At 40.7% G+C, this 11471-nt stretch overlaps 1 protein-coding gene across 1 annotated transcript; it reads left to right on the forward strand.

Moving 5' to 3' along the window:
• Positions 1–7051: 7051 nt before the first annotated feature.
• On the forward strand, positions 7052–9653 carry npy (neuropeptide Y). Its single transcript, XM_053862588.1, has 4 exons — positions 7052–7094; positions 7198–7385; positions 9273–9362; positions 9437–9653. The coding sequence occupies exons 2-4, from the start codon at positions 7198–7200 to the stop codon at positions 9456–9458; spliced, it is 300 nt and encodes a 99-aa protein (XP_053718563.1). The 5' UTR covers positions 7052–7094; the 3' UTR covers positions 9459–9653.
• Positions 9654–11471: the final 1818 nt, after the last annotated feature.

Below are 11471 nucleotides of genomic sequence, written 5' to 3' on the forward strand. Positions count from 1 at the left end.
CAGGTGGTCTCAAGCAAAATACTTCGCTTTTGTGTGTACTAGTGGGAGCTTCATTTCTGGAGATGACGATGTGGGATCTGAGCAAGTGCCGGGCAGACACAGGGAAAACATGTCAGAGGAAAAGCCCTGACGCATTAGTCTGGCACAATGACAACTTAAGCTAATTGCCTCCCCGCAGCAACCATTTAGGAGGCGAAAGTTAAGTGGCGATGCTGAGAGGGTGAGAGTGAATGGCCAGCACACTTCCCTTATTCCCTAGGAAACTATGCCCAGCTTGACTGGCAGCTACAATGCTCCAAATCACAACGACCACAGAGGATTAAATTGGCAATTATTGTTCAAAAATACACTTAATTGCACACGACATATTGATGGCTCAGTCTGACTCAACTGGAGACAAAGAACGTGCTCCAGCTAAAGTCTCTGGAGGAAACAAACTCTGCAACACGAGGCAGCAAATGCTTCATCCGGTTGCTCCAACGTACAGTTCCTCTTGAAGTGGTCATTAAGGAGCTGACACTGCTAATTGAGAGTCGGTAGTGTGAACAAATGAGGGACAACCAGGGTTCTTTAATTACCTATTAGATTATACTTTGTTGTTCATCGATTCTTAACTTATCCTGCCCACAAACAAATTTCAACAATCAACTTGGAGCCAAGTAGAGAGGCAATAAGATGTGGTTCAAGATGTGCAGCTCATAAAAGCACAAGAAGATGACGAATCAATCCAGTGTTGTGGCTCAGAAAAATGTGCATGAAAAAGCAACACGATCGGAGAAAGCAGTTTGACTGGAGTCAGGGGTGACATCCCAACCACAAAAGTAAAGCCTACACGTTCCCTATTGCTTGTAAATATGTAAGAAATGCATGGTGATGAATGGAGATTATATTTTTTCTGAGTTACATAAAAGAGAATTTAAAAAATGTGAGGTGTTCCAACAGGTCCAGCAATGGACAGTTATTAAGAAGCATCAAGATCAGCAAATGAAATGAAAATTTGAAGAGTTTGGTGTCAGAAGGTCATCGCCGCACTTCACTGTGGAACCCAAAGATTAAAAGATGTGGTCTCATGGCTGCCATTGTGCTGCTGTGGCAGGGAGCTTCACTGACATCTTTAAAGGTAGTTCTCTTGCTCCATGCTCAAGAATAGTTATGAAATATAATATGTTTTTTTATAAAGCCGTGGCAGTTGTCCAGCCATAAGCAGAATCTAATCCTGGCTGATGTCTTACCAACAACCTTTGACACTACTCTTGTGACATTCTTCTTGAATTGCCGCCTTTAATTCAGACCTGTTGATGATCCAAAACTGATTTCAATGGGGCCCCATGTCAGGGCATTAAACTCGAAGCTGCTTCAGCAGCCAAGTTCCTCTGACCCTGGATGTGTGGTGAAGGGTTTGACGAAACAGAGCGTGTGCAGAGGAGAGGATGCGGGCTTCAAGAATGCTGCAGTCTCTCAGTTGATCAGGCAATTCTTGACAGCCTTGTTGGACCTTCAGCCAGGATCTAGTCAGCCACACTGTGGTCAATAGAATGTGGCTGCTGGGTTTAGAATGGCCAACTCAATCCTTGGCTGGAGCCCAATTGAAAATCGGTCAAAAGGTTAGTTTGCGAAAAAAAAAAGAAACCATTTGAAACAAAATATTCGACCACAAATATTTTGTCAAGAGAGAAAATAAACATCAGAAGACGTTTTTTTTTATCTTGCCAATTTTCAAGGTTACCAACATTTGGGTCAGACATATTAAGTGCTCACAGCTATCATCCTGAGTAGAGGCATTTTTCAAATCGGTATATTGCTTGTGAACCTCACAAAAATTGTTCTGAAAAAGCTTCTGCAGTGCCTTACATTAAGTGCACTCATTCATGCAAACATACTGGCGGCAGTTGGGTAAACTATAGCAAGCCATCAGGGGTCAAGTATCTTGAACATCGACACATCCGGAGCACCGGATATATCGGTCACAGTATAACCATTGTACCACTCGAGCTTAGTGGTGGCGTTTGTAATAATGACATACGTGATCCTGGGTTAAGAAGAGAAGAAACACAGGCTTGTGCTCAATTGTGTTATTTCTGCCCTGTTTCTTATTATCTTAAATTAGAACTCATAAAAGCCACACAATGACTCAAATCAAAGAACCTCAACATCCGTGGGAAACTCTAAATAACATTTCCGTCTAAAGTAAACAGTTCGACACAAACACTGTTACTGTCCAATGATCACCGATGACCTTCTGCTTCCTGGTCACAAAACTATCAGGAGCAAGAATGAAACATGACAAAGATAGACTGCGCACTCATGGACCCAATAATTTAAACTGAGATTGTGAAAGATGAATTGCACACAAAGTGTTTTTGTCGTGACCCAGCGCTGAATAGCATGTTAGATTTGAAGAGACAATGGTCTTAATTGTACATGTCACTCGTTCGTCATTGTCTCGTGGCGACAAATAGTTGGTCACATCAGTTACAGCGCTTGGGGGCAACAGAAAGATATGAAACAGATTTCTCCAAGACTAAAACCAGTGTGAAACCCAATCCAAACATAAGCTTGTAAACATTCAGATTTATACGATAAAAAGTTACAACAACACTGAGATTAAGAATGATCGAATCCACATTTCAATCGTAGTTTTTGTAGTGAAAACCACCATACAAGAAGGACACAAATTTTCATATGTATTGGGAGTGTCCTGAAGCGAGTTGTTGCTTATGTGATCTTATTGACCTTCACCAAATCTATTGCTTCTTAATGATGATTCTGGCTTGAATTTGTCCCTCCAACAAAAACGGCTTTTACGGACTTGCCTTGCCTGCTGCAAAGAAGATGCTTGCTTTGAGATGAAAACCACCCCCACTATCTGTCAGTATGTCAATGGACGAACACCCTACTGGATATTGTGCAAATCGAGAGATCGGTTGCGCGAATGCATGGTGCAAGCAATGTGAAATCCTGGAACTCAATATATGTTAAGTTCAGAGAGAGAGTGGGAAACGACTATGTATAAAACTGTTTTTTTTTATGTTTATGTGTTAATATATATATTGAAACAGAGACTCCAGGGGGTGCCGCCAGAAGGTTGGGGGGGGGGTGTTGATGGAAATGCAATGCATTTCTTGTATTCTGCTGATGAATTGTCAATTAAAAAAAAAAAAAACTTTCACAAGAAAGTCCTTCTTCTGGCTCAGCTCTTTTTTCAGCGATATAATTTGTGACATTATTTATTTCACTTCTGTCCCTGATTTACCTGACTTGATCGCCTAAACTGAGATTTTGCCAGCGCGCAATGCTAGCTGTGACTGACAATGACAGCGCTATCTGATTGTCAGTCGTGAGGGAGGATGCACAGCGTTCGCTGCTGTCTGTCTGTCGTTCCTCGTCCTCTGTCCTCACTTGAGTCTGTGTTTCCACATTTTTAAGCTAATGTAACACGATGTGGACACATACGCCGTCGAGCCTGCACATGTGAGTAGTAAGTGCAGATTACCCCTGCGTTCACGCAACATTGAAAGATAAGATTAGATATCCTTTATTCATCCCACAGTGGGAGTGAGATTTTTCTGTGACCACGTCAGCATCAGTGCACAGAAGCTGTAAACACAATTGGGCCTGTATCACCACTGCAATATACTGATAATACTGCTCATGAAGCCATCAAAAATGACCATTTATTTATTTATTATTTCTACCCCTGTCTTTCTGTTTTGGCAAACAGATGTTTCTTCAGGCACTTGTTCGTTTTTCGTCCTAACTTTGGTGAGTATCACAGTAACATTGTCAGCTAGTTAGATAGACCCCAACAAAAGTCTCTTGACGTAGTCTTGACATTCATCACGAATGCTGATATGACAGTTGTTTAAATAAACACCTGTGCCTTGTGTGCGTGTAAACATTGGGTGGCTTGACCTGCTTTCCAGATCTGTCAATCAATCTGGTCGGTATGATGCTTGCTCTGACGATTCTCCCTGCAGGAGCAGATGTGACAGAGACACAGGCAGAGAGGAAAAGAAAGGATTAGAATGTGAAAAAAGGTTTTGGTTTACACTGTTATGGGACCCCAGCTATGAGGACAGATGAATGGTTGATCCATCACATGGGCGACATCTAGGGATGGCAATGAAATCTTGGCATAACAGAGAATCTGATTATCTACACTCAACTCAGACAGTTAAGCAGAGCTGTCTTCTAGTATACATGTTAGTGTGCTTCAGCACCCTGCAGGCCACTGCGCTTGCTCTGAAGTGTGAATTATTAGACGAATATGACGACAAAGATACTACTCGTAGCAACTGCTAAAAAATAAAAAAAAATAAAATCATCCACCATCATGAAGAAGTAAACCAATTGTGAGGACCAAAAGCCCCCAAGGAGTCAAACTCAGAGTAATAACAGTGTTTCTTACCAGCATCACGTCAACATGGCTCAACGCTGCAAAGTCACAAGCACCAATATAGTCATCACTGTTTTACACATGAATGTGGTCTAACAGCAGAGAAAAAGAATCGTCTGAATCCGTCTTAGAGATGGCCTGGACACCTGTTCATATACCCTGCAGTCTTGAGGAAAATGAAACACTGCCGCACTTCTATCCTAGCACAAAGCTTTCATTTGGGGCAATAGACGAAGCTTGGCAAGGTGGAAATACACAGACTTGGGTAGATGTTAATACTTGGATATTTTGTATTTTATATTGGTGCAGGTATGTAGCATTGATGACTCCAAATAAGGATGACATTGTATTTGACCCTAGTCAAATTAAAGGTCAGCCAGTAAAAGCACTCCAGTTACTCAAGTCCCATAAAGTACTTCATCAGTCGGCGCTCATATAACATTTCAGATATAAGAGGCGAGGGTTTAAATCAAATTTGTATTGGTGATAAATATGCTCAGTTTCAGAAACTTGATTATTGATAATCCTGTTTGACAAAAGCACAATTTGGATTAGATTACTTGTACCCTGTGGCGTGGACTCACATCACTTTAGCACGGGATGTTGTTCATATCAATGGCTGATTTGCCCAGAATAACAAACTTCCTGTTATCGCTCAAAAACCCAAAAATTGACATTGACAGGGATAAAAGAACAACTGCAGGCAGGCATATAATACAGTACCATGACTAGTACTATGTTTAAGAATATATATATATATATATATGTATATATATATATATATATATATATATATATAGAGTGGTGAAGAGTGCGCCACAGAAAATAGGGGAATTTTCAGAGGCAACACATTTTGTTATCATTTTTACAAGGTGCTGTTTTTGTTTTAAATGTCAACAACTTGAATGAGCCACCGTAATTACACTTTCCAGTATCGCAAATATATAGAACCATGGCACTTAATCAACAAAACGGAATCGTGGACCCAATGAAAACAAGCTTTGCAATCATTCTTTTTTCCATTTGTGCCCTGCGTTGTCTGGGAGGTTCATGTTGAGCGAACTGACCTCTCATCGGCCTGCGCCTCCTTCAGACATACACACTTGTTGACTTCCAGAGTTGCTCTGATTGACATAAACGACTGTAAAGTAATCTGGTGAAGAGGGCGCCGCAATGATTCCTGCCGTCACAAGCCCCGACTTCACGCTCCATGCTCCCCTCTCTTGTCTCACCTCTCATCTCCCTCTGAGCATCCTGTGCTATACAAAAACTCTCAACATCCTCTGCATGAACCTCAAAAGCAGCGCTGCAGCTGAGTATTGATTTGTGAGATGACATATCAGCGCTGGCACAAAAAAGCTCATGAATACATGGTTAAATGAAGCACTTTCCCATACGGATTCATGACAAGTGCTCGCTGCATTTGCTTATCGAATGTGTGTCTTGTAGTTCTCCTTTGGGTGACGTATCTCCATATTTCAATTCAGGCCTTTTGTCCGCGTCAAGTGCCTCGGTCTGACTGTCAATGTGCATGAAAACAAAATTAGCAGACTGATTCAGTCTTTGCACGTGTCAGACGAACATTAGTGTACATGCGAGAGCTCCTTCTTTGGTTTCAAATCAAGCAGCGCATCATGACGTCGGTTTCATTTAGACGTCTCCATACGGGGTCTGCTCATCGACGGTGTGATGTATTACCACTATTCTTTTGTGCCCCTGCAGGTTCAATAGCTACGTGATTAGATAATTATTCCCCTTTTCAGTGAATACAGAAGCATCCCGAGCAGCAGAATGCCCTTTTTGTGGGTTCAACTGTGTGTAGGAATATCAAAAGTGTGTCCACGGGAGTGTCGCATACTCAATAATCAAACTTTCTGTTTTACTTATGATGACAAAAATTGAAGCCTGCGGTTCTAGTGGTCCATATTACAAGACATGAGATGAATGCAGGTGCATATACAGTTACAGTTATTATTATTTATCTATCCAGCCATGCTGCAGGTGAATTCAAAGGATGCCTTCTTCTCACTACCAGTGTGCACAGTTAAATATACAAACTTTTTCCACATATTTTCAGAAAATGGCTAATTTCTACATGCGCAATCTGCTAGCAACGACCTGTCAACCAACGGCACCTGGAAAATGGGCTAGTTTTCCGTCATGAACCCTTAAACAAAAATCTGTACATCCTGGAAAATCTCAATTATCTCAATTAATATAAGATTAATTAAAGCAAGATATACGCTGATAAGATTATACTTACTTGATACCTTGATAGAAAATGAAATGTGTTTTTATTTTTATATTAATAAGAGAGAGAGAGAGAAGTCGACATGAGTGGACACTTCTTGAGCCGTATTATAGAGATCGGTTTTGGTGCATATTTAAACAGTGAGATCACATGTGCCAACTCCTTCAATATCTAATAAACGACCAGAGTTGACAGAACAGACACAGTCATGCGTCTTAACGGGAAAAACGGCCGAATTAAACGTTGCTATTTCTAAATATGCAGGAACTAATGATCGCATCACCGCTGACGTCCGCGTCCGGACACAAGGCTGCGCAAAAGACGCGCTGCTGTGACGCAGAGTCTGCGGCGGCTCTCTGGTATAAAACCCAGCAGCACCAGCTGCTCAAGTGCACAAGAGTCGAACCTCCACGACCAGTAGACATCTCCCCAACCTGCGCTGGAGTCGTAAGTAGTTGAACTCTTCACGAATTGAAATTTGAAGCGGTGGTTCGCCTTTTACGCACATGTTACTTGCCATCCAGGCGTAAGGTAGCTTGTTTCTTGTTAGATGCACCCGAACTTGGTGAGTTGGCTGGGGGCTCTCGGGTTCCTGATGTGGGCTCTGCTATGCCTGGGCACGCTGACGGAGGGGTACCCCATGAAACCGGAGAACCCAGGGGAGGACGCACCAGCGGAGGAGCTGGCAAAGTACTACTCAGCCCTGAGACACTACATCAACCTGATCACAAGACAGAGGTAGGACCGCTCGCACCTTATTTATTTCAACATCAAGCGAAATTGATATTTAAGTTTCACATGCTTAGCAAATATTACTCTACAATAGAAAATATATTGTCAGGATTCTAGTTGACTATTAATAATGTAAAAGGTACGTAAGTTATATTATTTAAAAATAGCAAATCCAGCATTAAGACGTAGGAAAAACAATATTAATTTAGAAGGCACATGCAAATACATGTTACTAAAGCAACAGATTTGCAATTTAGCAAGTCCGTGGCCAATATGATTAGCATAATCATATTGGATTTGCGCCAACACGCCAAATAAAAAAATGTGGCAGGAAGAAAAATAGGGTTTTAAGGTGGAACGTTGATGAAAGATGGTTGCTTGTTTTTGTTTTTTTTCTTTTTCTATCAAAAACAGTATCAGGCCTATACTCAAATTTTACAAACTACTTCATGAATCAACCGTTCATAGTTAACACGAAAATTTTAATAAATAAAAAAATCATGACTGAGCAACCTGTTGCTCTGCAGCCGCGTACTGCTCTGAAAAAGTGGAACGTATTATTAGGATTATTTTTTATTTTACTAGACACACTGTTTTACACAATATTCACTTCAAATAATATATGGCACATTTCTCTACATTGTTTTGTGAAAAAGGTAGTAGCTACAGGTCATGATCAGCCCAAGGAAGCACATTTCTATTTGGTGATTCGCAGTTATATCTAGGGAAGAAAGACGGCCCATGGTCTAGCAATAATTCCATGGAAAAAATCAAAAATCAAAAAATAAAGATAAAGGTTAACTACATTAAATAGGACTTACTGCCAGTCATAATATAATATTAGAATGCAGTGTTATATGTGTTGGATATAACGTGGAGTATTGACCCCACAGGGGCAAACTGGTGCTCTCAGAAGGCACCAGACTGTGGTGAAACCATTTGAGTAATAATATTTATCTTTCTGAATATGTTTCAGAAACAACGAATGATGCAATAACACTAAATTTCAATTACCGGTATACAACACTAAAAACACCACTTTTATGCAAGTGCTGTGAACTGCAGTGGTTGTAAAATCAGCCTGTTTATTGTGCTGGAATGTCCATTCACTCATGTTCTGCCTCTAATTCCATCATCGGTGGTTATGGGGCGCTGCTGACTGTCAGAGCTACTCCGAAGGATAGGCGGGTTATACCTTTCATAGGACCATCAGAGGCACAAACGCAACACTAACACACACACCATCACACCTATAAAACCTCTGTGTTTTCTGAATAAGAATAGGTTCTGTTCTGAGAAATAGAACGCACAAAGTTGCAGCTCTCAGTAATTATTTATCACACTGGTAAGTCATTGTGGTTAAACATAATTGACACTGGCCCTGAACACTGACTATCAATTACAGCCAAGACAGTGGACGTATTTTTAAAATATCTTATGTCCTCATGATTGTTTCAAAAAGGTTTATTTCATAAATTGCAGTCACAACTGTAAACAAATTAAACATTACACTTTTTTGGGGTCCACCTACTCACGATAGGATATGCTTATGCTTTTATTATTTGTTTTTGTTTAATGTATATTTTACTTTTTTATAATACTTTAATTTATTTTATATAGTTGTTTGGGATTATTTTGGTTGTTTTTCATGAATGTGACCCTTTTATTGTTTTGTTAACTGGGCTCTGATGTAATTCGTCACAGGCAGATGCTGCCAGAAGAAGAAGATGATGATGATGAAAGATGTTTTGATGATTTAGCTGTGGATGATAATATGACTAAGCCTTTACACAGATCCTGGAATAACATCATGTGTGACAGGAAATCAAATATGTCATCCATTTCAGTTTAAACCACAAAACTGAGTGGACATTTGCCTCCTTTGTGTCTCAGGTATGGCAAGAGGTCAAGTCCTGAGATTCTGGACTCGCTGGTCTCAGAGCTGCTGCTGAAGGAGAGCACAGATGCTCTTCCACAGTCAAGGTGACTTCCGTTTCTCTTATTTTACACATTCCTGTACCATGTGATCTGGACACGTGACCCTCTCTGCTCCTCAGATATGATCCGTCACTGTGGTGATGGTGCCACTGCTGCGTCCACATGATCCCTGACTGTCTGTGTGTCATTGTGTGTCTGACCCCCTCCTCAGTGTCCATCAGCTCCAGACATGCTGATCTGTGCCATATAGAAATGTAAATATTCTAATCTGACAGTATAGACGATTCACGCAAGAGGGGGAGGGGCACGTTGATTGTATTGTATAGTGCAAATAAAGTCCCAATGTTTGAACAACAGTGTTGTGTATTAATCATGTGCACCCGATTAAAGTCTGAAACGGCATCATTTGAATTAAATTCTGGTATAGATATTTAAAGTACAGAGTACATCAATTTATTGAATAGAAACAAATTAATTCTGTAGACAACTTTGTTTGTGAAGGAGCTGCGTCATTTGCATTATTGAAATATCAACAGCAGATGTCACTGTTTTTTATCCTGCAGTGGAAGGAGGGCAACATTTTGGTTACGCAGACTTCAGTATTCATGCAGTCAACGAGAACAGATGTACTCCTATTTGAACCAAGAATTCAGACTTGCTTATAAGGGTTAATATTATGAAGTTCGGGAGGGGAAAAATGTAACTATCACAGCAAATTGCTAGCAACACAGCAGATCATCCTCCTCCATCTCACCCTGTCCTCTGCTTCCTCTTCTCTCAAACCTACAAACCTCGTGTCCTCCTTCACCACCTCCATAAATCTCCTCCTTGACCTTCCTCTCCACCTTCTGCCTTCAACATCTTCCTACCAATGTACTCACTATCTCTTCTTTGTACATGTCCAAACCATCTCAATCTAGCCTCTCTGACTTAGTCTCCTAAACACCTGACGTGCTGTCTCTCTGATCTATTGCTTCCTGATCCTAGCCATCCTGCTCACTCCCAGAGAGAAGCTCAGCATCTTCATCTCTGCTACCTCCAGCTCTGCCTCCTGTCTTTTCCTCAGTGTCGCTGTTTCCACACCATGCAGCATTGCTAGTCTGACTACCATTTTGTACACTTTCCATTTCATCCTTTCGGACGCCCTTTTGTCACACATCATACCTGACACTTTTCTCCAATTCTGTAAGCAGCTACAGTTTTGTGGGAGTAATTTACCATCAACAGAAACTTTGCTAGATGAAAAATGAAATAACTGTAGAGGACCCTTGTGAAACAAATCTGTTTAAGGAATCATCATGGCCAGAATTGTCATTAGGACGTGAAGCATTTGACTAATTTTTCATGGACAATATCTTGCGTCATATAAAATAGTTCCCGCCCACTAAGGGTATTCAGACAAATATCCCATTTAGGCATGTGTAATTTTGAATTTGGGGCTTACATCAACCAACCCAGCCTGACACAAATCCAGGTGTCCCAGAATGTTAGTTTATATCAAGTGCACAAGGAATATTACCCGAAGCAAAGGTAATAGTATTCATTCATATAGCAGATAAAAATCTGAGGAAATCAAATTGTAAGTATTGCATTGGATCAAGCAATCTACTAAACCCTATATGGCCCTTTTATAATAAAAAAAATAAATAAATGACCACACAACAGAGACAGAGAGAAGACAGGATTAAGAGTATTGATCCCGCTCCTGACGTTAATAAGTCTCACAGTCTGTATAATCGGAGAAGAGTATGAAAAGAACGGGACAAGGAACTTAAAAGGTTTGGTTAAAGCTAATTATGGTCAGGACGGATCAGACAATCGAATCTACGAGTCCAGAGGATGGCGCTCCCTTGTGGCCATTAAGACTATTGGCCGTCATACAAGAACCAGAGGAAATGAGATTAGTGTAATTTGAAATACAGTCCGAATCAGTCTCGATTCACGAGAGCACTTCATGGTCAAAACGGACCTGTTGAGCGTTCAGAAGGTACCATACAAAAGGTAGCCTTCGGAAATTAATATTTTATTGTCTGACAAAATCGTATCCCGTGGGACCAAAAGATGTATAATTTTCTTTGTGTTTCATTATTAATTTCCCTAATAATTTCCTGTGGTGACTCAAAATTGTAACCCATTAAAAACTCCGGCACACAT

The sequence above is a fragment of the Synchiropus splendidus genome, chromosome 4 (assembly GCF_027744825.2).
Source record: "Synchiropus splendidus isolate RoL2022-P1 chromosome 4, RoL_Sspl_1.0, whole genome shotgun sequence".
Classification (NCBI taxonomy): Eukaryota; Metazoa; Chordata; class Actinopteri; order Syngnathiformes; family Callionymidae; genus Synchiropus; species Synchiropus splendidus.

What these genes read in the sequence shown, in the direction of transcription:
- npy (XM_053862588.1), top strand. Translation starts at nt 7,198, where the DNA reads ATGCACCCGAACTTGGTGAGTTGGCTGGGGGCTCTCGGGTTCCTGATG. An exon ending in AACCTGATCACAAGACAGAG is followed by an intron (nt 7,386 to 9,272) that starts GTAGGACCGCTC and finishes TTTGTGTCTCAG; the next exon opens with GTATGGCAAGAGGTCAAGTC. An exon ending in GATGCTCTTCCACAGTCAAG is followed by an intron (nt 9,363 to 9,436) that starts GTGACTTCCGTT and finishes TCTGCTCCTCAG; the next exon opens with ATATGATCCGTCACTGTGGT.